This window comes from Ursus americanus, chromosome 23 (assembly GCF_024610735.1).
Source record: "Ursus americanus isolate L20-20 chromosome 23, mUrsAme1.1.p, whole genome shotgun sequence".
Lineage (NCBI taxonomy): Eukaryota > Metazoa > Chordata > Mammalia > Carnivora > Ursidae > Ursus > Ursus americanus.
In genome coordinates this window covers 18,624,718-18,652,033 of record NC_142149.1, presented here as the reverse complement: position 1 = coordinate 18,652,033, position 27,316 = coordinate 18,624,718, and the positions used below count along the sequence as shown (strand labels likewise).

The following is a 27,316-nucleotide window of genomic DNA, read 5'->3' as shown; positions in this document are numbered from 1 at the left end:
CCCAGTGGAGGAGCCTGATGTGGGACTCAATCCCGGAACACCAGGATCACGCCCTGAGCCAAAGGCAGACGCTTAACGACTGCGCTACCCAGGCGCCCCTATTGGTTTTTTTTTTTTAAGATTTTTTTTAAAGATTTAATTTATTTGAGAGAGCGCACGTGCATTTACGTGCACAAGCAGGGGGGTGGGGCAGAGGAAGAGGGAGAGGGAGAAGCAAACTCCCTGCTGGGCAGGGAGCCCAATGTGGGGCTCGATCCCAGGATCCTGGGATCATGACCTGTGCTGAAGTTAGACCCTTAACAGACTGAGCCACCCAGGCGCCCCTGAACTTTATTGTTTTCAAAGAGGAACCTTTAAGGGGTGCCTGGGTGGCTCAGTCAGTTAAGCGTCTGCCTTCGGCTCGGGTCATGATCTCGGGGTCCTGGGATTGAGCCCCGCGTCAGGCTCTCTGCTCATCAGGGAGTCTGCTTCTTCCTCTCCTCTGTACACTCACACTCTCACCCTTGCTCTCTCACTGTCTCTCAAATAAATAAATAAGATCTTAAAAATAAAAAAAGAGGAACCTTTAAGATACTGGGTGCTTTTGTGAGATAAGGAAGATTTTGTGTGGTTTGTGTTCAATCTTTAGGATAGTGTTTCAACATTAAAAAGCCTCCTCAAACTTAAAATGTTTAAATTCTAGCACCTTAGATTATAAAACTATATAAGGACATATATTTATTTTAAAGATTTATTTGCGAGAGAGAGCACGAGATGGGGGAGGGTCAGAGGAAGAAGCAGGGTCCCCACTGAGCAGGGAGCCTGACGCAGGGCTTGATCCCAGGTCTCTGGGATCATGACCTGAGCCAAAGGCAGATGCTTAACCGACTGAGCCACCCCAGCACCCATATGGACATATTTTTAAAAATACTGTACTTAACCACAGACATCTGAGATAGTAATATTTCATGAGATGTTAATGTGTTTCTTTGGTAATTGTGGAATAATTTCCTGCCCAAATTATGTTTAAAAATGAATAACGTGATCAGCCTTTTTGAGGGCATTTTGGCTACAAGGCATCCAACATTTCAGAGTTCATCTTTTGAATGTAATGGTTCCACTTGCAGGAATTAATCTGAAAGTTTACTAAGCACACGTCTGAAAGTAAGGGGAAAGGATGTTCACCGAAGCATTATTTATATGAAGGGAAACCTGGGAAAATGCTAAATGAACTCCAAAAGGGAAGTCGTTTAATAAAATATGGTTTATCCACGCCATAGAGTGTTGCGTGGCGTTAACATGGTTGTTCGCATCTATAGTTAATGACATAAGCATATAATTATGATCTATTATTTGAAAAAAGTGAATGGGACCATAGCACCTAGAATCCAAGTTTTGTTGAAAAATAAATGGTGCGCGCGCATGCGCCCGAGACGGCGTGCAGTCGGCATGGTAGCTGGGGGTTTTGTCGATGGAGCTGCCGGTTTCTGTGCTGAGGGGTGAAGTGCATTTTTTTCCCCGTGTGCTTCTACGTATTATTTTCATGTTTTATAAGAGGGATGCGTGACTTTCGTAATCCATAGAAATCAGAAGGCTGTCGTCCTTTCGAACCTCCAGTGGCGCTAGCTACCGCGTGCAGAGTGCTTACTAAGTGCCGGCCCGCGGTACTTGCACATACATGAACTCATTGCGCTCCCGCACCCACCCTCGGTGGTAGATGTGTCTTTACCCTCATTTCACAGATGAGGAGGAGGCACAGAGGGGTTAAGTGACTTGCTCAAGGTCACACAGCTGGTGGAGCTAGGATTTGAACCAGGGCGGTCTGGCCCCTGCGTGTATGTTTTGTACCATTCCTCGGGATGGTGCGTGCAACTCGCAGTGATTGAGAAATTAGCTGCACTTGTCCTCTCTGATTTGGAGAGAGACATCTGTAGAACGCCGTGGAGTCTGCCACTGTGCGATTGCTGCCTGCCTTTGTGCGCTTAGTGATTTTTCATACGCTGTCCTTTGGTTTGGGGCTGGAATAGGTATTTGTAAAGTCCTGATACTACTTGTAAGACAGATGGTTTTGTCAGCAAATGGCCCTCTTCCGATTGCCATTCACTGTTTCCTAGCAACCTATGGCTAAACTACATATATTTTTTAAATATAAAATTAGCGCCCCTCAGGGTGCCTGGCTGGCTCAGTTGGAAGAGCATGGGACTCATGATCTCAGGGTTGTGAGTTCGAGCCCCACACTGGGTGCAGAGATTACTTAAATAAATAATTTTAAAAAACACACACTTTAAAAATCAGCGGCCCCCTCCCCTCAGTAGTGCAGAGAAGTGTTACATTATTTTGGGGAAAGAGGAAAAAAAATGTTAAATTGCTTGTAATCCTGCTGCCACCACTGTCATCATTTTGATGCTTTTCCTGCCGCCCATCTTTTTTTGTTTGTTTCTTTTTTTTTTTTAAGATTTTATTTATTTATTCGACAGAGACAGAGACAGCCAGCGAGAGAGGGAACACAAGCAGGGGGAGTGGGAGAGGAAGAAGCAGGCTCACAGCAGAAGAGCCCGATGTGGGGCTCGATCCCATCACGCCGGGATCACGCCCTGAGCCAAAGGCAGACGCTTAACCGCTGAGCCACCCAGGCGCCCCTGCTTGTTTCTTGTTTGCAAGTCTAGTCGTCTACTAAGTATGCAGTTTTGTGTATTTTTTTGTTTAAACGTTTAATTTTCTTGATTATTAAGGTAAAATAATGTTCCACATCAGATCTGTGATCAAAGTCGATGGAACCGATCTGCAAGCCTACCGTCAGAGCCGCAGTTTGGGGGCATTTTGTCCTGGTTTTTCCTTTTGGTAGTTTTTTGTTCCGTTTACAAATTTAGTATTGTTCTGTAACTTGCTCTTCTCCCTATGTGCGCGAACATTTCCTTCTGTTATTGAGAGTCCCAAACCTGATTTGGGAGGGGCGCCTGGGTGGCTCAGTCGGGTAAGCATCCAACTCCTTGGTCTCTGGTCAGGTCTTGATCTCAGGGTCATGAGTTCAGTCCCTGTGTCAGGCTCCATGCTGGGCCATGAAGTAAGTGGAGCTCATAATTCTTTTGTAAGTGGAGCCTACTTACACACACACGCACACACACACACACACGCATGCACACGTGCGCACACACACGCGCACACGCACGCACAAGCTGCCGAGTCATCACTGGTGTGATTAACATGACATTTCTTTAGTTCACTTACATTTTTGGTCACGACAGTGGAGGTGGTATTTTTCATACTGTGTTACGCTTTTTCTTTTATATTGTGTCACAGTATTTTGAATGTGCATTTCTATGATCTTTATAATATTTCTTCCATTCACGTTGCTAATATTTGCCTCCTTTGAACAAACTTTCCTGAAATGCTGAGTTTTAGAGAGGGGATGATAAGAGCTTTGATAGTCTTGGAAATGGTCCTAAAGGAAGTGAAATAAACCCCATTTCAGGTTTTGCCAGCTGCTCAGTGCCCCCCTTTTAGTAGATTTCCTGGGTAAAGCTGTTGAACGATGTTTAACAGATATGTTACTTTTATATGCCCACCCCTCTAGGCTCAGGCAAAACAACGAGCTGGCAGAGCCGGCAGAACAGGCCCAGGAAAGTGTTACAGGCTGTACACCGAACGTGCCTACCGAGATGAAATGCTGACCACCAACGTGCCGGAAATCCAGAGGACCAACCTAGCGAGCACAGTGCTCTCGCTCAAGGTAGAAATCACTGTCTTGTTAGAATGGGCTGGTGGAACAGTCCAGTCGTATGTCCATAGTAAATGAGCGTCTGTTTTATGAACCTTGTTAAATACTGCAGTAACCTCGTGGAGCCAATCCCTTTGAATGGAATGCAAATGGCTGTGATAACAGCATCTCCACTGCGGGTCTGGGGCTAAGTTGGCATGTCTGCTGCGAGCACACGTTTTTTTCTTACCATAATAACCAGCAGGATATTTGGTTATAAAAGATTTTATTTGGTAGCATTTTCTAAAAGGATATTAGAAAAATCTCATTAGTGCCAAACCATGGACAGGCACACTTCCTTCAACCCCAGTCCGGCCCTCTTCTTCTAGAATGGAAGCGAAACTCCCAATCCAAGAACTTTGCAAGGGAACTATCAGTACAGGTTTCTGTACTGACTGACCCTCTGGGGGCTGGGTTTTCATTCTGAATCATTGCTCTTCCTCTCTCGGTCCCCAGTGAGGACCCTTATTCTCTTTGGCAGGGGGAGCTGCATGAATAATTTCCCAGCTGATGGCATCTGCACCCCCTGACACTGATGCTGCCCTGGGGCCCTGGCACTCTACTGGTGCAGAGTGCTCTGTTGTAATTTATTATTCATTCGCCGTAAGAGAGGCTAAACCAGAGCTTCAGACAAAAAAAACCCCTGCTCTAGTCTCTGGAGTGAGAACAGAGAGGCATCTGTGGCTCAGACTTCGGCTCCGAGCTCTGTGTCCTTGGCAAATTTATCTGCTCAGCCCTCTGTTCTATATTCTCCTTTCCAGAAGTGGGCTATTAATAGTATCTGTTGTGAAAATAAATGAGATAACACAGGTAAAGGCCCTTGGCACAGTGCTTGCTGATTGCTAACATAATTCCTTGTAGTGATTATTCATACAATAAGCATTTATTGGGCACCTGCTGTGTTTATGGTCACAGTCAGTTTAGGGGAAAGGAACAGAAGGCTTAGGTCCTACCACATCCCCCTTATACACACTTGGATAGTGCACCACTCGTCTGTTTCTTTGATTCATCACATTAGCCAACAAACACATGAAATGCCTACTCTTCGCCCGGCACGCAGATCTCACTGCGTTACTGCAGTTGCGTGTCCGTGTGTCTCCCCATTGTGAACTCTATGAGCGCCGGGGCCATATCTTAGTCATCTTCATATCCCTGCCGCCTGACATGAGGCACTGCCTCGATGCAAAGTAGAAATTAACGTATGTAAGAGACAGGACAAGCTGGTGTGTTGTCCTTTTTTAAAAATTTTGTTACAATACGCAACATAGTACCCTTGTAACCTTTTAAAGATCTACAGTTCAGTGGCATTAAGTACTTCCCCAGGTATGCAGCCATCACCACCATCCATTTCTGGAACTTTGTCATCATTCCAAACAAACTCTGTCCCTGTTGCATTGAACCATCCCTCCTCCCCTCCTCCAGCCCCTGGTGACCATTAGTCCACTTTCTGGTCTCTGGAGCTTAATTTCCATGTAAATGGAATCATGCAGTATTTGTCCTTTTGTGTCTGGCCTCTTTTGCACTGCCTCTTGTTTTCATGGTTCATTGTGTTGTAGCGTGTGTTGGAATTTCATTCCTTTTTGAGGGTGAATAATACGTTGTATACACACAGTGTTTTGTCTGTCCCTGCCTCTGTTGGTGCATATTTGGGTGGTTTCTGCCTTTTGGCTATTGTGAATAATGCTGCTGTGAAACCTAGTGTACAAGTATCTACTTGTGTCCCTCCTTTCAGTTCTTTGGGGCATATCTAGAAGTGGAATTGCTGGATCCTACGGTGATCGTATGGTTAACTTCCTGAGAGATCACCGGTTTACATTGCCGCTGGCAACGCTTGAGGGTCCCTATTTCTCCATATCCTTGCCAACCCTGGTTCTGCTCTTTTCCTCATTGGGGCCGTCCTCGTGGGTGTGAAGGGGCATCTCGTGCTTTTCATTTGCATTTCCCTAATTACCAGTTCTGTGGAGCATATTTTCATGTGCCTTTTGGCTATTTTTATAATCTCTTTGGAGAAATGTCTCTTCCAAGTCTGATGCCCATTTTTATTTACTTGTATTTATTTGTTTTTTTAAAGATTTATTTATTTAAGTGATCTCCACACCCAACGTGGGGCTTGAACTCACAACCTCGAGATGAAGAGTCGTAAGCTCTTCTGACTGAGCCCGCCAGGCGCGCCCCCCCTTTGCCCATATTTAAATTGTGATCGTTTTGGTGTCGAGTTATATTTACATTTACTCTGAAGGAGCAGTTTTTAAAGTTTTCTGAGAAAGTATATGCTTTCCACTAGTCTGAGGGTTTTGTGTGGCCCAGCCCTGGAGGTGACCGCTAAGCTTGCTGATGACTTCCTACTTGTGACAGAAGAAACAAGAAAGAAGTGGACAAGGACTGTCCCTCCCCGTTAATGCTGGCAGAGCTGACCCTCCCATCACACACTTTCTTCCCTTCTCTTCTAGGCCATGGGCATCAATGACCTGCTGTCCTTTGACTTCATGGACGCCCCTCCAATGGAAACCTTGATCACGGCCATGGAGCAGCTGTACACGCTGGGGGCCTTGGACGACGAGGGCCTGCTCACTCGCCTGGGCCGCAGGGTAGGAACCAGACTGAACTTCCGGTGCTTTCGGGGAGGGGCCCTGGCCAGCCTTCCGTACTCTTTGTTCTGTGCAAAATCAAACTCTGAGGCCCTGGGTAAGCTTTGAGTAGAATTTTAGATGCATGTTTTTAAACTGGATGTTCCACCATCACTTAAAATTATTTCTTTACAGAAAAAGGAATTCTGTGTACGGTCAGTTTTACTTCAGGATACATGATTGAGTCTAGGCTTAATTTTAAAAGAGGTCTGCAAAATTCCCATCTACCCCAACAGTAGTTATGTTCTCAGTCACATACATTTTGTTGAGGTTTATTTGGGAAATTAAAAAACAACATTCTTCGGATAGAGACCGGCAGCTCATATCGTCATGCTCGGGTAAAGGTTCTGGGTGTGTTACCCCCTCAGACCCTCAGTGTCGCATGGCTCTTCCGCGGGGCAGCAACTGCAGTCTCCATTTCTCCCTCTAGATGGCAGAATTCCCTCTGGAGCCCATGCTGTGCAAAATGCTGATCATGTCCGTGCATCTGGGCTGCAGCGAGGAGATGCTGACCATCGTGTCCATGCTGTCGGTGCAGAACGTCTTCTACAGGCCCAAGGTAGGGAGAGCAGGCTCACGTTCAGGTGCAGGGCGTGGCGACGGTGGGTAACATCAGCCTGTTGTCACCGCAGTGCTTCACGTAGACACTCGGCAGGGCCAGGTAGGCCTCTCTGGAGCTGCTGAGTGCTCACATAGTAGCCGTTGGACAGAAAATGATCCTCCGTCCCACCTCTTGGCAGGATAAACAAGCCCTCGCAGACCAGAAGAAAGCCAAGTTCCACCAGACCGAAGGGGACCACCTCACCCTGCTGGCCGTGTACAACTCCTGGAAGAACAACAAGTTCTCCAACCCGTGGTGCTACGAGAACTTTATCCAGGCTCGCTCTCTGCGCCGGGCCCAGGATATTCGCAAGCAGATGTTGGGCATAATGGACAGGTGACGTCTGGTGGCTTGCCCCGTGTTTGAGTGGAGCCTGCTTGACTATCCGGTCTGTTCGTCTGTCTCTCTGTGCACCTGATGAGAAGTTACAGGCTCTTCACATTCGCCTTTTCCTCCTTTGTTGTGCCCCACCCCCCCACCGCCCAGGCAGGGGGCAACTGAGAATCATTTCAGAAAGTTCCTAAGCAGTTTACTTCTTAGTAATTGAAGAATGCTTTGCTTATAAGTATCTGGAACATTATAGGCTCAATCGAATAAAATCTCTGGCTCTTCCTGCATCCATCCTGCCCTCTGTAGAGCTGCCCCCGTGGTACACTTAGGGCTGGAAGAGGGGAACCCAAGACTCTGGGGACCCGGGCACCATCATTCCAGAAGATAGACCCTGTGAATGCGGAGTAGTCTCGCATTTTCATTCTCTTTTGATCTCTTCTCCTGCTAGGCACAAGCTGGATGTGGTCTCCTGTGGCAAGTCCACGGTGCGAGTGCAGAAGGCCATCTGCAGTGGATTCTTCCGGAACGCTGCCAAGAAAGACCCGCAGGAGGGCTACCGGACGCTGATCGACCAGCAGGTGGTCTACATCCACCCTTCCAGCGCTCTCTTCAACAGACAGCCCGAATGGTAGGTGGGCAGGACTCGGGTCCAGGGGCAGCCGTGGGCAGAAAGGGCGTGTAACCATCCTGGCACCTTGCACTCAGGTGTTCACCCGGACTCGCACCTCCTCTAGCATCGCTTCCGTTTCTAGAGCGGCAGAAGCTGGAGGTAGGCACAGTCGAGAGAAATAAAATCACAGGAGTGAGAGCCAAGGAGGACGATCTTAGAGATCGTCTAATGAGACGGTTTGTTTATTTATTTATTTATTTGTTTGTTTATTTGTTTATTTTTAAAGATTTTATTTATTTATTTGACAGAGAGAGACAGCCAGTGAGAGAGGGAACACAAGCAGGGGGAGTGGGAGAGGAAGAGGCAGGCTCCCAGCGGAGGAGCCTGATGTGGGGCTCGATCCCATAATGCCGGGATCACGCCCTGAGCCGAAGGCAGTCGCTTAACGACTGAGCCACCCAGGCGCCTCTAGTGAGACGGTTTGAACAAGTTTTTTTTAAGTAGCACTTAAAAAAATTGGAGTCTTACCCACCCTAACATCAAACTGCTCTAAACCCATGGTGTCGTCATGCTAGGAGGGGTTGCAGCTGCAGAGCCTTGCCGCGCGGGCCTCCCCAGCCCCTGCGGCAGCCCCCAGAGGCACCTCTTCAGGGCCCCAGAGTTCTGTGGAGACAGCCCGAAAAACCACGCTCCCGTCCCACAGAGCAGGAAACCCAGGTCCAGAGAAGCGGTGTGATTGGCTTCACGTCGCTTAACTAGCTAGAGCCAAGACTAGTTGGAGCCGGGACTAGAACACATCCTGACAGCTCTGCCGAGGCCTGCCAGAGACCCCGGGGACCCGGGGGGGGGGGGGTGCTGCGCGGGAGGCTGCAGCCCTCTGTCTGTCCCGCACTCAGGGTGGTGTACCACGAGCTGGTGCTGACCACGAAGGAGTACATGCGTGAGGTCACCACTATCGACCCCAGGTGGCTTGTAGAGTTCGCCCCGGCCTTCTTCAAGGTCTCCGACCCGACCAAGCTGAGCAAGCAGAAGAAGCAGCAGCGTCTTGAACCCTTGTACAACCGCTACGAGGAGCCCAACGCGTGGAGAATATCCCGGGCCTTCCGGCGGCGCTGAGAGGCGGGACTTCTCCGTGTCTGCCTCTCCTGCGGCCGAGGCCTGGGCCTTGGACTCACTCTTACTGAGGAAAAACTGGTCCTGAGGGTACAGCTGTCCTGTGACTGAATATCTTCCCTGGGCCTTTTCTAAACTTGACTCTTACTTCTTCCCTGGTGGTAAAGTTGAAACGGATTTACGCCTGGTTTGGCCAGAGCCTCCAGCCGCTCCCACCTCAAGGCACTGTGGCCAGCGGGGGCTCAGAGCCGACACGGGAGTACAGGGCATCATCTCCACGACATGGGCGACTCCTGTAGCCCTAGGATGGGAACGGGAGTGGCGAGCATCTGACCCCCAGACGCAGCGAGGACCTGATGCCGTAGCTGGAACTCTGGAGGAGGGAGCCACGAAGCTCACTGACCGTGTTGCCCCCACTTCCCGCCCCTATCCAGCGCCTGTACTTTTGCTTAACCTCCTAGAAATATTTATTTTCTTAAGGAAACAGAAATGGTTTTCTGTGGCTGTGTCTTCTAGCTGGAAGGTTAGGATGTTGGCCTGGGCTCAGGGTTGGGGAGATGGGTGGCTTCTCCACATGGTGGAGAGTCCCCTGTAACCAGAGCTCTGGGCCTCTTCGGGCTTGGGGGTGACGCATCGCCCAGGCCTGCAGTCCTATCTCTTGATGCCCGCGCGAGGCCAGCTCTGCCGCATGGCCCCGTGATTAACCACATCCACTGGCCCAGTCTGGGCGCCTGCGTGGTCACAGATGCAGCCTGCTGGATGCGGAATGCTCGCCCGGCCTCCCTCCTCTGCACGCCACACAGCGCGCAGTGTGTCCTTTTTCTTTTTGAAACATGCAAGCGATGTCACAGCTTTTATTTTATTTTGTTCTTATTTTTTTCCCCTGGGGTCCTCGATGGGCTTTAACAAAGGGTTTTTCTGGTCAAAGCCTCTCGTCCCCCACCACAAACAAAACCCACAGAACCCCTCTCATAGCCGGTCTGTGCTGCTGTCGCCAAGTGGGTTTCTCGTAGCATTTGGTTGGGGAATGGCCATCTCCCAGTGCCTGAGGAAGCTCTCTACTGGGAAGAACATCAGACAGATGCTGCCAGGCCAGGTGGTGGGGCTTCTGGAGAGCAGGTGTAGGTGTGGAGCTGGTAGAGACGCCCCTGGGGGACTGGGCACGTCGGAGATTATGGCCTGCATTGTCTCCCCCATCCCTATTCTAGTAAATTCTGAAATGATGTAAATACCAGAAGTACTGAGTTGTACACCGGAAGCTAAGAGACTCTAGGACGTTCTAGGATGTAAAAGAATGTAGGCTGTCTTTGGGCAGCAAACTGACCACCCTAAAGACAGTTCAGAGAGGATCCAGCAGAGAGGAATACAGGCCGGGGCGTCTGCGGACAGAGGTCCCTGCCCCACCCTTGAGCTGATTCTGTTCACGTGCTCCTCAGGAAGCCCAGGCCAGTAATTATGGGCAGGGGATCTTTGTGTGTTTACCTTTAAGGCCTTAGGGGGAGAGACTGGCAGGGGCCTACAGATGAAACCGAACGTGAAGCTGGGGCTGGGCACCCAGCTACCCAGTCTCCGGCTCAGGAACAGACTCCAGGCTGGGCAGCCGCCTGCCCCACTGAGTGACCAAGCCTGGAGGCATGGGCACCTAGGAGATCATAAAGGCCCTGGGGACGGGGTGGGGAGGTTTGGGATTTGAGCTGAGATTGAGGACATGTTTAACAGGCCAACGTGAGAGGCAGCAGGGCTAGTCATCTTGTGTGGGTTAGGTGAGTAAAAAGGACCCTAGCTCTGTGGGTGTTCCTTGAACATCTGCCCCTCTTAAGAGCTGGGGTCACTGCTCTGCTCTGCCGGTATGGCTAGGGGTCTGACCTTCAGACTGACCATCAGGAAACAGCATGGAGGCAGCGTTGTTGAGCCTGCTCAGAGGGAGAAAGGGGCCAGATTGGGAAGGAGGACTTGCCTGCCGCTCCCACACAATGGGGCCCTTGTTTCTCTTCCTTGAAACAATATTTCCCTGAGATTGAGTGACAGCCTGGGAGAGGATGTGGGTCTTCTGCAGGGCGCTGGAATCTTCTAGGCCATTCGCCCCGCCCCTGCAGGAGCCTCGCTCAGGAGTTTCCTGCCCCTGCGCACGTGCTGAGTGTGTGCTTGTGTACGTGGGGGGAACCGTCCCGGTGCGGCTTGTGTGAACTCTACGCCTCCGTCCAGGGTTCACCTTCATCCAGTCCGGAGCCGGACTGCCTCCTCGGAGTCATGGCCCTCCAAGGTTAAGATTTGAACAAAGGGCTGTGAGGAGTGGCAGTGTTCACACTTCAGAGGATAGAGGTCACAGGTCTCAGGCGGTGGATACCATTTCTCATCCAAATCTGTCACTCCTTTACGAAAACTCAGGACCTCAGGGTTTCCATGGACTTCTACAGCTTCCCACCGAGATAGTCTGGCTTTAATGTGGAATTAAATTATGTATTTTTAAAAAAACATGTATATTTTTTAAAACTTGTATTTTAAAATGTTTTGTTCCTTGCTCTAAATTATAAAAGTAAGTTGATGTTTTCAGTTTCTAGGAAAACAATAACGTTGCTTTTTATTTGTGGTAGTGGTTGACGGGCATCCGTTCCTTTGAGGGCTTAGGGGCCGGGGACCCAAGCTGCTCAAGCCTTAATGAGGGCTGGGCCTGCGTAGCCTCAGCAGGGCTGCAGTTCTGGCTTAACTGGAGCGTGCATTTTTACCAGAGCCTGGGTCTAGAACCTTCCATTCTAATCCTCACACCTGGACAGGTCTCCTCCGTAGGTGTTACCACTTTCTCAGCTTTGACTTTCCCGTCCACCCACAGAGAACGGCCCCAGCATTCTGGTGTCCCCTAAATATGGGGAAGGAGCCTGTTTCTAGTCCCCTTTCCCCGAAGACCCAGGGTCCTTTGCCTTCACTGGCCAGAACACAGGGCTTTGCTCCAGCCTCTCCCTGCACCCTCTTGCCCAGGTGCCCATTCTCTCCCCATTCTCCAGATCCTCTCTGTATAAACTCGTCCCCAGCTTCAGCAAAAACAGAAACCTGGAGCCATGGCAGAAGGGGGGACACACAGTTGGGGTATAGACGTGGGTAGTGCGGTCATGGTCACAAAACCACAGGCCAAACTGCCTGAGGAAGCTCCAGGAGGGCCTCCAAGCTCAGCCCTGTCTGGCCCCTCCCCAGCAAGAAGACAGCCAGTGCCAGATTATGAAGTACCCGTCAACCATTATTTCAGGATCCTGACACCATAATCCTGGAGAGGGATAGAACAGGGGGAAAGAACAGGTATCACTGAGCCCATTTTTAGAGGAAAAGTCAGAGGTCAACTGTCTTTTCCCAAATCCAACTGTGAAGCTAAGTGTCAAGGCCAGGCGCCAAACTCTGGTCATCTGCCCCAAGGCCAAAGCTCTTTCCAACCCCAGGTCCTTCTCCCATGGCAGCAAAGAGGACACAGGACAACAAACAGGAGAAGCAGGGGCCTTTATTGGGGTCCGGCAGATGTGGGGGAGGTTGGAGGTGGAGGTGGAATCCCAGGCCTAGGCCTAGAAAAAGGCAGAGAAAAGGCAAAGGGCCCTAGGAGCAGGAACCCAGCCCTCCCTGCCTCCACCCTGCAGCCCCTCCCCCACACCAGCGTCCTTATTCCAGCCTCCCCCTGCCTCTGGGAACACAGAGCACCAAGAATGGACAAGCAGGACCCTCGGGGGGTCACAGCTTGGAGCGGAGTGCAAGATCCAGGCTTCTGTCTGCCCACAGTGGGAGATCCAGGGAGCTCAATGCAACCCTCTCCACCAGGATAAAGTGGGAATGCTCCTTCTCTGTTGTCCCCCAGAACAGAGCAAACTATTGTTCTCTGTGTTGGGGGAGAGGAGTGCAGCTTGGGCCTCTAAGCAGGACCTGGGAAGAGGCTGGAGGTGACACCCCCAGGGGAGCTTCTAGACCCCACCTTTACACTTTCAGTGTTCTCCATTTTTCCTTCCCATCAACTCTGGTGAGCAGCTCAGAGTCTGGGCAGGGGCGACTGATGGGCCAGTGGGGATCTGCTCCAAAGACATCTGTGGGTTTCACAGTGAGGGTTTCCCCAACACCAAATTCATCTATATGTACACAGGGCAGCACCCCCCGGCGGCAGGGGAGCAGCGGCCAGGGCTAGTAAGAGTAGCCACCCTTGGGGCCAAAGGGCTGGGTAGGGCCAGCTAGCTCCGGGAGGTAGGCAGGGCTCTCGTCCAAGTGGGACAAAGGGACTGTGTCCTCCTCACTGACTGGCCGGTCAAACTCAGCCTTGAGGGCTGGACGCTGATTGTCCGGGAAGGCCAGAGAGAAGAGGGCCTCAGGCTCACACACAAACTTGTACACGTAGCGCTCGCCCGCCACCTGTGGGAAGAGAGGGGCTGGGTCGGCCTAGCTCTCCCTCCAGGTCGGTGTGGGGCAGGGGGAACACGACCCGGCCTGGCCAGGTCCAGGCAGACACGGGGGGCGCCAGCTCCCTGCACAGCTCCGGTTCTCCAATCTCGATGTCTCCACACTTTGGGCTTTGCAGTTACTGGGTGGCACTTTTTCGGGAAAGGGAAATCTTGTCCACGATTTCTCATTCCCTCTGACTGGTTCACTATCTGCTCCCACACACTTGCTGAGAAATGCTCCCCTGCCCCCATCATCTTCCCATGGCTATTGCCCCTCCCCCTCCCATCCCTGGGCCCTTGGCCCCCCAACCTTCTGCATGATGCCTTTCTCATAGTAGTATCGGAGCGAGCGGCTCAGTTTGTCGTAATTCATGGCCGGCCGATTCTTCTGAATGCCCCAGAGCCTGGCAACCTGGAGACGGGACAGAGTTTTGGGATGGTGGTGTCTGCTCAGCAGACAAAAAACGGGGGGGGGGGGGGCAGGTTAGAAAGAGCACCAGAGATTCTTGGTACAAAATGGTAAGCTGGTCCAGCAGACTAAGCAGCAGCCCACAGACCCAGGTGTGACAAGAATTCAGGTCAGGAAAAGCAACTCTGATGGGGAGGCGTCTGCCACATTCCCAGGTCCCAGTATCTCCAGGCCCCAAAGAGGTGGGGAGGAGAGGTGGGGACATCTGAGAGGCCCACCTCCTCAGGCTCTATTAGTTTGAACTCCATCCCCCGGCCGGTCCAGGCGATGAAGTGGGCATTCGTCGGGTCGTCCAGCAGGGCCACCAGGAACTGCCACAGCTGCAAGGCCCCCCGGCGCTGGTAGGGCGGTCCCTCTCTGAACACTCCCACCCCTTCCTGCTTGATGTCCCCTGGGCGACACAGAAAACAGGGGCCGTCAGGTTTGTGCCTTCTGGTCCCCCAAGCAACCCCTTCTTCTCTCCCCAGGGGTAATGAGCGGGGCAGGGGGGACACAGAGGGCATGGCCAAGACCCTGACCCTCTCACAAACACTTCTCTGACCTTCAAATTTCTCCGGGACGACGCAGACATCATCTGGGAATGGTCGCAGAGGTTTCTCATAGCCATAACCTTGAGGAGGAAGTTGGGGGTCATTCAGATCTGAGGGGGGGGCTCACTGCTATGAGCCCCCAGCATCCCGAGGCACTCCTGGCCAGGAGACCCTCCCAGACAGCAGGACACCCCCGTCCAATGTGAAGGGGCTTGGCAGAGAGGAGGGGGCCGCCTTACCCATGGTCCCGTCACCTGGAGAGTGCCCAGAGAAACCCTCTGTGTGAAGGTACATTGATGCACACCCAGGGACATCTGGGACGGGAGGAAAGAAAGGGTGATGTTACAGGTGGCTGCAGGGGGAGGCGGCAGTCCTGCCCACATTTGAGAACGTCTTCCTGCCAGCCTGCATTCCGGTTCTTTTCCCCAGCTGCCTGCCAAGCACCAAATCCCAAGGCAAGTTCACCCAGAGGGAGCGCAAGGCTTGAACCTCTCGGCTTGAAGTCTGGGCCAGAGGGCCAGAGGGCACTGCCGGCAGCAGCTGGGCTGGGCAAAGCTGTTGCACAAGGCCCAGGATTCCAGGCAACAGCTGTTTCCTGTGAGTTCAGGGGGAGGAGGGGGGGGAGGGATGAACCTCCGGGGAAAGGGTTCAGTGTCCATGCCTAAGACTCCCTTGGAATGGGCTAACCTCCGGTCAGCAGGTCAGGTTCCTAGCTGTGTGTATGTGTGTGTGTGTGTGTGTGTGTGTGTGTGTGAGAGAGAGAGAGAGAGAGAGAGAGAGAGAGAGAGAGAGAGAGGGAGAGTGCAGCAGGCCAGGTTCCTAGCTCTGTGTGTGTTGTGTAGGGAGGGAGGAAACGGAGGAGGATGGGGGCTGGGGGAAGACCCATAGGGAGGGAGGTGGGAGGGAGAGCGAGAGAGCACACCGGAATGTATCTGTATCTGGGAAGAGCCGGTGGGCACTGGGCTGTGTTTTTGCAGGTCTGACAGCAGAGCGCATTCACTCCCTTTTCCCTCCCTTCCCTAGGATTGAAAGAGCCCTACTCCACCTGGAGGAGGCGGGTGGTGTGAAGCCACCCGTTCAAGCTCCAGCCCCTTCCCGCCCTACCCCCTCCACTCCCACCTATGAATGAGACGGTGAAACCCGACACCTCCGGGAGGAGGCTGGAGGGTGGGCTCATTCATGCCTCCATTTTGTGAATGGAATTCCTGACTCCATTGAGAGGAAGCCGAAGGGGGTGGGGCAGGAGTTCAAGGGCATGTAACAAGATCTCCTCCGGTCTACATCCTTTGAAGGTCAGCGGCAAGAGCATTTCCCTCCTCCTTCCTCCACCTCGCTGCCAGGCGCGGCTCAGCGTCTGCCCCACGTTGGAGGAGAGGCGAACCCTTGTGGTTCTCACTTGGGCAGCCTGGGGGTTTGTGGTTCACCCCTCCCCCCCGCCCCTAAAAGCCTGTACATCAGGAAATGGGAAATCCGAAAGCTCTAGCCTGCCCTGAGCCGACTCTAATCTCAGTATTTATTTTTCTCACACCAACTTGCAGATAAACTCAAATTTGGGGATGGTGACAATGTAACAGAAGCCAAGGTTTTCTGGGTCCCTCCTAAATGAGAATGGCCCTCCCTCGGGCCCCGGAGGCTTTGCATTCTTGCTGGTCAAGAATCTGGCTGAGTGCCCCTCACTCCTGTCCAGGCTCAGGCAGCAGCCCTGCTCCCGTACCCAGCTCCATCAACCTGGAGGCTGGAACAGAATGTGGAAACCACACAGTAATCCTGCGTTCCCGCTGAACTAGGAGCCTGGCTCCTTGCAGGTCCATGTTTCTCTTCATTCAAATCCGTTAATAATTTTAAGCTTCCGTGGGGACTGGGACCAATGACACATCCTACTCATCTCTGTGTCCCCCAGCTCCTCACAACTCCTGCTCCCGGCCCAGCATTCGGGTCTCAGTAGGTAATGATAGCCTCAAACGCTTGGCAGAGAGAAAAAGGAAGAGATAAACCTCAACTTCCCTATGAAACCTCAAGCCGCCTGAGGGCAAGGAACTGCACCCCTCTTATCTTTCATCTGAGCAGAAGGTTGCTGACTGAAAAATAACAATTCTTTGGAAACTATGACAAAAAGTGAGTGGTTGGGCGGGTTGGATGTATGAAGCGGTAAGCGGGTGAGCAGGTAAAAAACTTGTAGGGAGACCTTCTGGGTGTAATGGAACTGTTCATAGGATCGCATGCCACCCTCCCCAGCAATCCCAGCAAAACTCCTCCAACCCCCTTCCCCGGGAGCATGTCTTACCAGAGTCGTAGGCGAAGTCCGTCTGCTCCTGTTTGATCACCACCCCCGCCCCTGGGTACCTGTGCCCATTGACTCCAGCCTGGCCCACCGCCGGCTGGCCTGCCTGTTCGTACAGGGGGTCCAGGTATTCCTGCTTGAAGCTCTGCGGGGGGTAGGGTGGGCAGGGCTCCGACAGCTGGTGTGGGTAGGGGGCTGGGAGGGGTTCCCGGCCCCCTCCCTGGGAGGATGTGAAGGAGTGGCAAATATCCAGGGGCTGCTGGAAGACAGAGCTGGATGTGTTGGACAGAGAAGGAAGAGAAGATTAACTTAAACTGTCCCTGTGCCCCCCACTCGCAGAGCTTGCAGAGTGGGCTCTGGGGTGGGGGTGAGGGGGGTATCAACGTCCCTTCTTCCTCACCTCCCCCACGCCATGTCTCTTAGGGACAGCTGGAGAACACTCAGGGATTGAGGAAGAACCAGTGAGACCTGGGCCCACAGGTTCTGTAGGTCTCCTTGTCTCCTTACCTCTGCTCCCCGAGGTACCCGTGGCCAGGGTGGGGCTGGGAGGTGCCAGAGGATCTCAGGAAACTCCGTTGTTCTGCCCGGGGGAAGGGCTGCAGAGGCGACTGTCCGGGGGCACCGGGGGCGGGGGACTTGATGGCGATTTGTCTAGGGGGGTCATAGGCACTGGAGTTGAGGGGGAGACGGGGGTGAGGGGGCAGAGAAGCTGGGCGAGCATCTTTGAACCCTTTATCCCCAGAGAAGGAAGAGTAGAGGGTGCTGGGAAAGGAATGGCATGAGCGACGGGGCCCCAAAGTGAGCTCTTTTTCTCCCTTCTCGTAACTCATGAAAATGGGTGTAATCCTGAGAATGCCTCTCCCCAGCCCCGTTGCTCCCTTCCAGGGGCTCAGAAATCCTTTGTGTTGTCTAACTTGCATCCCACTGCTGCCTTCACACCTGTCTCCTCCTGCCTCCCCCTCCTCCCTCCGCCCTCCTCCCCTTCCCCGGCAGGCTGGGGCTCACCTGAAATAAAGGCACTGCTCGCCACGGTGGTAGGGGAGCGGCAGCTCCCTGCCGCAGGACAGGGCGGGCTCTGTGCGGGGACTCTGAGGCTCCTTCTTGATCCTGGTGGTGGGGCTGTGGAAAGCTACTGCAGGAGCGGGAGGAGGCAGAGCAAGGCCAGAGGGGGTCACGGAGGAGGCAAGGAGAGCTCCCGACACCTTCTGTTCTTTGAGGACCAGCCAGGTGATTCCCTGGGTCTCAGTTTCCAGAGACTCATGATCAGACACTTTCAAGGACAGTGTGGCTATCTACACCATGTCTAGTTTTATACATCGGGCTAAGGTCCAATATTAACCAAAGAAACTGTCTAAAATTCAACATTTAATGTGACCCTAAGCCCCCAAAAACATCTTTGGAGGAGTGAGCACCTCCAACCTAGGGCCTGTGGTTTTCCTGAGTGCCCTGGAAAATTCCAAGGGAGAGACATGTTTTCTTCTTCGGTGCTATAAAGGATCATTCTTTCTCTGGTTCGGGTTGGCTATCCGCCCACTCGCACGTCAGCTGACTACCATTAAACACATGCTCCTAATTATCTGTGAGGAACACTGGTCTTTCCTGCGGCCCCTGCTGGGTCCGCAAACTCCAGCCTCCAGGCCGAGCCGCGGAGCTGGTTCCGAGCGAGTGTGAGGTTCTCTCTCTACTACGCCAGTGACGGACTGTTCTGTTGTCGGCTGTTTTCCATTATTTGTCCCCTAGTTCATTTCAATGGTGAAGACAGTTGAGAACTGAGTATCTGACATTAAAGCGGGGTTTCTCAACAGTGCGCTGAGGACCTTTGGGCCAGAGGATTTTTGTTGGGGGGGGGGAGCTGTCCTCGGCATTATGGGGTGTTTATAGCATCTCTGGCCTCTACCCACTAAATGCCTATAGCACCCCACTCTGGCGTGACCACTAAAAATGTCTGCAGACGCAGCCACATGTCTCCTGGGAGGCAAAAGGGTCCCCCAGTTGCACGAAAGTAACCTAGAAGGGTAGGACTGGACCCTGCTAAACTGGTTTAAGCCCCTCCTTCCAGAAATCAGGGACTGGAGGGACAGGGGAAGTGTCCACTCCCAGGGCACACAGCGAGGACGGCGCAAACCCTGACTTGAACCAAGGTCTCCAGCTCCCAGGCACTGCCTTGGTTTTGGCGTCCAAACCCAAGACTGGGGAGCCCCGTTCTTCCCCCCTTTTCCTTAGGAGAGAACAAGTTGATCTTTTGTGATTCTCTATCCCCATGACTCATTTCCTGCCCTCCCCCACTCCCCATTCCCTCAACCCAGGGCCCTCCACTCACAGTTTTCTGCATGGAAATCAGGAACAAAGGGCTCATCACTGTCTGGTACCTGGGCTGCAGAGAGAGGTCAGAGGTGAGTCTGGGTGGGGGCCCTGGGGGGCAGCCCTGCAGATTAGCACCAGCCCGAGGGGAAAACAGCCTTCCTAGGCCTGAAAGCAACCCCACCCCAGGTCCTAGTGCCCTCCATCTCTGGGCTCCATTAAGACCCTGGAGGCAAGGCGGCAAGTTCCCAGAACCTGTCTGAGCAGATTCCAGTCTTTTCCTAGATGCTTTGTCTTTATTCCCTCCATTTTTTCGGAAGTGAAGGCAACCCTGGCCCTCAGGGTTCACAAAGCCCCCTCTCAGAGCTCCCAGCAGAGCTGAATCCGGGATGGGTGGGCATTACCACGACATCCTGTGGACCTAGACTAACACGGGGAGATTCTGAACCCGGGCCTGGCCCAGGAATCTGTGTTTTATACAACCTCCTGGGTGAACTCCGGAGATGGAGAACTTGGGAAGGAAGATGGAATGGAGAACGGGGTGGCTCAGGAGAGGTGAACGGGATGGCAGTGGGACGGGAAGTGGCTGGGGACATGGGCAGGTCACCGCGCCTCATGTCTTCGGCGTGTAGCTAGGAGAGAGGGGAAGGCTTCCCAAGCTTGGAGGTCTGAGAACACTCCCAGGGAGCCGGCGTGGGCGGAGCTGGGTTTGGGGGTTAGGCAGCCATAGCACAGCAGTTCGTCATGGCCTCCAAGCTGGACCTTCGAACTTTGATTTCCAGTTCTTACCCTGGCCTCGCCAGCTCCTTCAGGTGGGCATACAGCTGAGTACCACCCCTGACCCCAGAATCTTTGGCCACTTTTGCCCCTCTCTCCAGAATAGATCAAAGCAGGAAGGGGAAGGGTAGACACCAAGAAGAACTTCCTGATAGTCCAGGAAGAGAGTGGTTTGAAGGAGAGGGGGCGGAAGACAGGAGACTGTTCTTAGAATGGACAACGGGAAACCGATGGATAAAACAAGCAGAGCAGAGAAAGGCTGGTAAGGATCAAGGACACAAGGACACAAGGCTGGGGACCAGCTCCACTCCTAGCTCTACCCACACCCACCGCAGCCTCTTCAGCCTCCCCATGAGCAGAGGTTTCTTCCCGAGATTTCAGCCAGAGCCTCTGTCGGGACGCCCTCCTTCCTCGCTCACTTCCTACAGCACGTGGTTCCCCACGCAGCTGTCAGAGCGGTCTTTCTGCAAGAGAAGTCCACTCTCTTCTCTCCTTGCTTAAACCTCGAACCCCAAACTCTTCCTCTTGGCCAGCCTCTGGGGCCCCACGTGGTCTGGACTGCTGACCTCTCCGACCTGCCTCTCCTTGCCTTTCCTCTCCCCCAGACCTTCGCCTGCCTGTTTTTTTCTGGCCACTGAAGTCTTGGCTCACTTTGTCGCTTCCTCAGATGCCTTCTCTGACCACCCACACCAAAGTGGTCCCTCCCGGCTCCTATCACACCCCACGTGTATTTTTGCCCTCGCATGTACCGCTACCTGGATCCCTCTTATTAACTTATTTACGTTTATGGGCTTGTCGTCTACCTTCTCTACGTGAAAGTTAAGCTCCCTGAGGTCAGGGGCTTTATCTGTCTTGATGATTTCCCAGCACGGGGAAAGAAGGTCTGGCTAAGAATAGACACTCAAATGCTTTATTTGTTGACCACATGAATAAACATACGATGACCCCATCCTCAGGCTGGTGGGAGTCCTCCCGGTGGACTTGAGAGCAAGAGCGGAAGGGATCCTAACCAACCAGCTCTTCCCTCTCCCTGGGGGCTTCTCCCTCCCCCCACACAGGGTAACTGTAAAGGCAGGTCCTCCCTCCAGAGAAAGCCCGTCTCACAAGAGGTACTTCAGGCTGGGATCAATTGCTCGGCAGGATTCTTCATCAACTTGCTTTGAATACCAGAGTTGCCAAGCGCTTTAAAAATACACATTTCTAGATAGCTGACTTCTCGACAGAGGGATGGGACTGAGGGGTTTAAGAATCAGAAGCCACCTGCAGCGAAAGAAGAACTTAGGAAAAGTCAGCAGAAAACTATTCTAAAGTGAGTGAACGAATGAGCGGGACACAACGTCCCTTGGCAAAAACGCACAGACAGCTAAGGCGCGAATGCAAACATCCCCAGACTGACCAAATCAAGAATCACCAAGATATTGTTAAAAATGCACATTCCTGGGGCGCCTGGCTGGCTCAGACGGTGGGTAGAGCATGTGACTCTTGATCTCGGGGTCATAGGTTCGAGCACAGAATTCATTTAAAAAGAACACACAGATTCCCAGTCCCCGCCCCTGGCGAGTCTTATTCCATAAGCATGGGTTGGGGTCCAGGCATTTGTACTTTTAACAAGCCTCCCCGGTGGCCCTTAAGAACAGGCAGGTTTGGGAAACACTGGATAAAGGGAAGGAGCAAAACCTTCTCGGGGGCGCAAGGGCCACGCTCATCCCTGATGTGCCCTCTGGCCCAGCCACAGCCGATCCCCCCGAAGTTGGCAGGATGGGGGTGATGGGAGCAGGAAGAGCAACATTTCCATCTCTGCTACCTAGGCAAGGAGGGTCCCGAGGGCAGGGTAGGTGGAGAACATGGGGGAGGCTGACGCATTCTGGGCCCCCTTTGGGGCTTCATTAACTGCCAGTTTCCACTGAGGTAATGGGCTGGGGGCATCTCCTGCTGGCGTCACAGGCCAGTCACAGGCCAGTTCACATGATGCGACAGAGCCCTAGGGGTCGTCTTGCCTTTCCTCCCACCTCAGGCCTGAAGCTCTGACCAGAATCCCCGCACCCCAGCGGTGCCAGAGAAGGCTACCCCCTGGCACATAGACCGCACCCCATAAGGGGTGCGCTCTCTTCCCAGGGCCAGGAGAAACCAGTCAAGACAAAAACGGGCTGCGGTGTGAACCCCAGTCTCTGCTTGGCCCTTCCCCAGAATACTGGCTTCTGGAACCAAAGGGACAGGATAGGGCCTCGCTCAGAGACTGCCAACAAGAATAGAAATAGGAACAGTGTGACACGGAGCCCCGAGTTCCTGGAGAGCAGGAGAATTTCTAATTACCATGTTTGGTCTTGAGACTCTGCCACTCTACTTATTTGTTGATTTGGCTGAGTTCTGGCTGCCAAGCTATTGTGCCAGGGGCTGCCCCCAGCTCCATCCTGGCATGAAGCTGGAGTTTATCTGCCTGGGGACATGGCAGATGATTAAAGATGGGGATGAGAAAAGTGCCCTTCCAGCATCATGCCCAGAGAGGAGAGAATTTCAGGGAACGTCCCTCCGACAGGGGGTCAGTAGAAGGGAAGGGGCTTGGGAGCCTCCCAAGCTGGGCTGCGAGGGAACTGGGAGGTTAAAGCAGCCAAGCAGCTAAGCCCACCCCAGGCTGGCCGCCTACCTACACCATCTATGCCCCATCACCTTCTCCCCTTCCTGGGGTCCAATCACCGGGTGAAGGGGCCTCTTCAGGATTCCAGTGGAGGCGGGGGGAGGCATTCTGCTCCATTGTGTCACCACTGGCCTTGTCTCTCACCCTTACCCTGCCCCCACCCTGGCAGCCTCTGTACTGGAAGGAACCAGTTCTCTATCTATGGAGGGACATTTGTCCCCAAGAGCCTTCTGGAAGGGGAGGAGACAGAAAGATGTAGAAGGAGGCATTGTAGCTAGGAGAAACTGGGGGAGGGGATTAACCCCATCTCGTCCCACAGACATGCTGAGGCACCAGTGTGCATACACACGGATTCACACACACCCTACTTCCTTTTCACTACACGGCAGCACACGGGTAAAACATATCCTCCATGCACACCCTTCACACACCGGCTCTTTTTGGACTTGCAAATGTGACAGGGTGGGGTGGGAGGGGGGACCAAAGGGCAAAGGGACTGGAGACCTTAGAGGAAGATTTAGGAACAGTAAACCTTTTGAAAAGGGGAGCACAGACCCACCCCTTTAAGAATCTCGTAAAACCCATGGATCGTCTCTTCCTAGAAAAATCCACATTCCTTTGTGTATGGTGCACCCCTAACAATTTTGCACACAACATCGGAGGGCGTAAGGACCCCTGCAACCTACCTCCAGAGCTTCTGTGAATCCAGACTCTCCGTTATAGACCCCAGCCTCATACAAAAGACAAACGTGGCCCAGACTCAATGTTCCTTGCTACCAAATAGACCCAAGTCATTGTCCCTGAGGGCTCCCCGAGGGCTCCCGACAAGCCGGGAAAGAAACCTTTGACCAGAAGCAGCACATTTTGACCCTAACCAGATATGGCTTAAAGCTCAGCCTGCCTGAGCCCAGGTCCCTACAGCAGACCGATCCCTTCTGTAGCAACTCCACAGATCCCAGGCATCCGAAACAGACACACCCTCTTAGCCTTATTTTAACACACCCCCCCACTATCTAGAAAAACCTCAAACCCAAAGATGTCTAAGCTGTCTCTACAGAGCCCCACTCACACTCACCCCTAAATAAGCCCAGACACCAGACTGAACCCAGAACCCTATCCTTGCGGATCCAGCCTGGCATCCCCCAAATTCTTCACAGCCCCACCCACACTACAAGGACCCACTGCTTCTCTCCAAATTGGGACTTTATTTAAAAAAAAAAAAAATCAAACTTGCGGTGGGGAGGTTGGGTTCCGGCCCCCATTCCTCCTGATGTCCCCCACCACTGGCAAGTTTCCAAAGAAGCTAGTCCCCTCCCTACCACCCCAAAGCTCCCTCTGGGCTGTGGGGGTCACTGACCTGGTGGGAAGAGGCAGGAGAGGAGGCTGGGGTGGTGCTGGGATGGTGCAGGGGGACAGGGCCCCGGCAGCTGCATCTGTCTCCGCAGAGAGAGTGAGAAGGAGCGAGTGGCCTCAGCATCCCCCTCTCAGGCCTGGCCATCCATCGCCAGCTGGGAACCTGAGCTGCTCCCTCAGAAGGAAGGAGAGGGAACCAAGGAGATCCCCACCCCCACCTCCCCACCCACTGGATTTAAATGTACAGGGACTCCCAGGGCAGCAGCATGAAACACACACACTCGCCCTCACACCGATACATGCGGATAGACACATGTACAATCTCTAGACCCCCACCGCCAAGGGGTGGGGCTTCCAAGGTTGAGAGAGCGTTTTTCCCTCCCCTTCCCATTCCAGACCCAGGCACAAATGGACCAGCTGCGGCCAAAATGCCAACCTCTGAGCCTACCCCTACATCGCAGCCCTGGGAGCTGCCCACTGTGGGGCGCAGAGGGACCCTCTGCCGACAGACAAGAAGGCTGGCAAGCCAGACAGAAATCAGGCGTTGGGAAAGGAAGTCTTTTAGAGACCGTGGAAACTGACACCCCTGAGTTCTTCAGCTCCAGCTCAGCTCCGGAACCTCGGGAGGAGGATGGGCAGACTGGGCAGACTCTGCCTGGAACTCAGGGCTGGGCGCCCAGGGCTTGCAGAGTCAGGGAAGAGCCGTATCATTCCCTTGCCAGAACCCCCAGATCCCTCCAACATCCATACAGGCGGTCGGCCACGAATTCCACAGAATGTCTTAAGCATTTGCTCTATGCTAAATAGTTGTTTTGTTAATACACATATTTTGGGGGACACCACGGTAGTCAAGACAGAGAGTCTCACTCCAAGGATCTAGTCAGGGGTCTTTCCCTTCTACCTCAAGCTTTTAATCATGGTTCCAGAGGAGCTGGGTGTGAGCTTTAAAAAATCACCAAAGATACCCAGGTGGAGATGGGGAAATCCTAAAGAAAAGCCCTTAAAAAGGGGTTCCTACTGTAATGGATTCTTGGTTTTCAGAGTGTTAAAATAAAGGGATCCTAAAATGGGGGTATTAACCCTTCCCTCTCAGACTGTCTAAACACCGCAAGCCTTCTACCTGCCACCCCACCAGTGACACCCTGAGGTCCCGCAAAAACGCACTAAGGGATCCAACCAGAAGACCCTGAGAACACGGCTCCCTTCGCAGAGGAGCTCCTGACCCCACCCCAGCTAGCTCGAAGTTCACCACCTAGCAAACACCCGAGTCAAAGGAGGGGGAATTTGCTTGGGGCAGAGGTATTTGGGAGAGAAGGGGGAGGGAGGATCACTTGCCATCAGAATTACAATCGAGGCTATTTGCGGGGGAAGCCCTGGGCCCTCTCTGCCAAAGGGCTGCAAAAAAGAATTATTTAAACTTTTGTTGTGCTTTTGGCTCAGACAGTAAATGGTTAGGCGCTGGGGGTTGGGAAGAAGAGGAACCCAGGGGGCGAAAACCACTGTTTTGGCAACTCCTGAAGATAGGTTACAAATTAATTGCTCTTTCTCCCCCTCCTCCTGTCCCTTATTCACCACCCCCCAAACACACCAACACACACCTCGCCTGGCAGCTGCTAACAAACTTTGCAAATGAAAATTTCAACCAGGAAAATGGGCCTGGGGCCAAGTTCCATTCAAATAAGCAAATACCCCACACAATGGTCTGATTCATCCCCGGGCCTAGTTACACAAGCCTGGCTCAGGGCAGAGAAAATAAATATCAATATAAGTGTCCACATTGGGCGCTGGGGAGAGCGGGGAGTAAGGAGGCTTGGGGCGGGGGGGGTGTCTTTGGAAAGTTCCTTGAGGCAGGGAGAGAGAAGTGGGTTAGGTTGGAATATCAGGGGTAGAGAGCATCCCCCGCCCCAATCATAGAAAAGGTCACAAAACTACTCACCTTCAGCGAGCCACGTCTCCTGGAAGTGACTGAGATCCTGGAAGAGATCTGAGGGGTGAATAATGGAATTGGAGGTGAGGTGGAGGAGACGGTAAGACGGAGGGAGCCTAGCGAGCCGGGTGATGACCCCCCCCCCTTGGTGGTAGGGGACCGAGAATGATCAGAGTCCCTTGGAGGGGAGTCTTTTGGAGAATAGAGCGGTGGTCCAGGATCGGCCCTCGGCGTGCGTGAGGTGAAGAGGGTCATGGTTTGTCTTTTCGGCTCTTTACCTTCGGAGTCGGGGGGCGGCAGGGAGCCCGGGTCCATGAGCTTCCCCTGCGGGACCATCAGCGCTTCGCGCAAGCTCCCATTTCCGGGCGATTTCTGCGGAGACGGGGAAGAATGCCCCCGAGTCACCCTGAGGCCGCCCGGTCTGGGGGGGCGGGGCTGGGGTCCCGGGGTGACACAGGGGCCGGGCAGCGCTGGACCCCGTGGGGGCCGCGGGGAAGGGGCTGCGGGGCGGGGTGTAGGGCGGGGGCGGGCGTGGAGGACCGCGCGGCGCTCACGCTGCAGAAGGTGTAGGGCACTTGCTGGTCCAAGTATCCGCCTTTCATCCTCCGCTCCATCCGGCCGCTCCCTCCGGCCGCACCGCCCGGGCCCCGCGCGGGGGCAGAGACCTGGGGGGGGGGGCTGCGTTCGCACACCGTCCTGGGAAGGCAGCGGGGTGGGGGTGGGTAAGGGCAGTAGGGAGGGGCAGTCCCGAGGCTCTGCGTCCGACAGCAAAACTTCTCCGACTCACTCAGGCGATGGGGAGGTTTCCGCCTGCGGAGCTGAGCGCCGCCACCACTCCCCTCCGGCCAAAGGAGGTCCCACCTGCTCCTGGGAGCCGGGCTCGCCGTTTCGGCTGCTTTCTGCAGCCCTGCTCTGCCCAAGCTCGGTTACATAAGACGTGTGTGTGTGTGTGTGTGTGTGTGTGTGTGTGTGTGTGTGTGTGCGCTCGCGCGCGGAGGAGCGGGCGAGGCGCGCACCATTCGCACGCCCACAACTCCCGCGCCCCCTCCGACCCCGAATCCCAGCGCCTCCCACCCCCCCCCGCCCTAGAATCTGCGGAGGCGGCGGTTAGAGAGTGCAGCGTGTGTCGGAGGCGAGGCGAGGAGTCACAGACGCTCTCCCTCCCTCCCCCTCCCGCAGCCTCACCTGAGGCCGGGGCGTCTGAGCTGGAGCCGCGGGGGTTCGCGAGCTTGCCCCGGGGCCGCACCAAGGGCCGCGGGGCTAGGCCGGAGCGAGGCTGCCCCGGCCCCGGGTCCCCCGCGCACCGGCTTGTTTTCCGGGCGCCGCCGACAGTTGTGAGCCCGGGGGAGCCGCTGATTGGTGCATTTCCTTCGCCTCGGCTTCGGCTCTCTTACCCCCCCCACCCCGATCCCTTTGTTTCATTGACTTTTGTGAATGAAACCCCAGGGCCGGGCACGCCCGCCAATCCGGAGACTCGCCCGGCCGAGCCTTGGGGGGCGGAGTTTCCCAGACGCGAGGACCAATCAGGACGCAGGGGCTGGCTCCCGGCCTCATTCACGGCTCGGGCTCCCATTCATAAAAAAATAAACTCCTCGGCGGCCGGAGTTCATTCATAAAGAG

At 53.8% G+C, this 27,316-nt stretch overlaps 2 protein-coding genes and 1 non-coding gene across 5 annotated transcripts in view; 2 read left to right on the top strand and 1 right to left on the bottom strand.

Annotated features, from left to right (window-relative positions):
• DHX8 (DEAH-box helicase 8) overlaps positions 1–11,581 on the top strand; it is a 32,502-nt gene extending 20,921 nt beyond the window's left edge. Inside the window, exons 18-23 of the mRNA XM_045814072.2 lie at positions 3,554–3,709; positions 6,187–6,324; positions 6,794–6,922; positions 7,104–7,300; positions 7,743–7,922; positions 8,801–11,581. Of these exons, the coding sequence (XP_045670028.2) occupies positions 3,554–3,709; positions 6,187–6,324; positions 6,794–6,922; positions 7,104–7,300; positions 7,743–7,922; positions 8,801–9,020 (1,020 nt within the window). The 3' untranslated portion in view covers positions 9,021–11,581. The remainder of the gene's footprint in view (positions 1–3,553; positions 3,710–6,186; positions 6,325–6,793; positions 6,923–7,103; positions 7,301–7,742; positions 7,923–8,800) is intronic.
• On the top strand, positions 2,151–2,223 carry TRNAM-CAU (transfer RNA methionine (anticodon CAU)). Its single transcript has one exon. It is a non-coding gene; the product is annotated as a tRNA-Met (tRNA).
• A 903-nt stretch (positions 11,582–12,484) lies between the features above and the next one.
• ETV4 (ETS variant transcription factor 4) lies at positions 12,485–26,997 on the bottom strand. Of its 3 annotated transcripts, none has more exons than XM_087854340.1 (13): positions 26,882–26,997; positions 26,251–26,361; positions 25,975–26,068; positions 25,706–25,753; positions 19,024–19,077; positions 17,709–17,835; positions 17,211–17,372; positions 16,707–16,975; positions 14,662–14,736; positions 14,434–14,502; positions 14,111–14,283; positions 13,734–13,835; positions 12,485–13,394 (listed from the first exon to the last, which is right to left on the bottom strand). In XM_087854340.1, the coding sequence occupies exons 2-13, from the start codon at positions 26,308–26,310 to the stop codon at positions 13,170–13,172; spliced, it is 1,458 nt and encodes a 485-aa protein (XP_087710466.1). In that variant the 5' UTR covers positions 26,311–26,361; positions 26,882–26,997; the 3' UTR covers positions 12,485–13,169. The 3 variants fall into 3 exon arrangements, with proteins under 3 accessions (XP_087710466.1, XP_045670470.1, XP_087710467.1); XM_045814514.2 differs by having other exon boundaries at positions 17,211–17,354; XM_087854341.1 differs by lacking the exons at positions 25,706–25,753; positions 25,975–26,068; positions 26,251–26,361; positions 26,882–26,997 and adding an exon at positions 23,774–23,931.
• Between the last annotated feature and the right edge of the window lie 319 nt (positions 26,998–27,316).

Coding starts and splice junctions, on each gene's coding strand:
- ETV4 (XM_087854340.1), bottom strand. CDS start 26,310: ATGGAGCGGAGGATGAAAGGCGGATACTTGGACCAGCAAGTGCCCTAC. Junction 17,836..19,023: donor TGATTTCCATGCAGAAAACT/GTGAGTGGAGGG, acceptor CCGCTCCTGCAG/TAGCTTTCCACAGCCCCACC. Junction 14,503..14,661: donor TCCAGGTGACGGGACCATGG/GTAAGGCGGCCC, acceptor TTCCTCCTCAAG/GTTATGGCTATGAGAAACCT.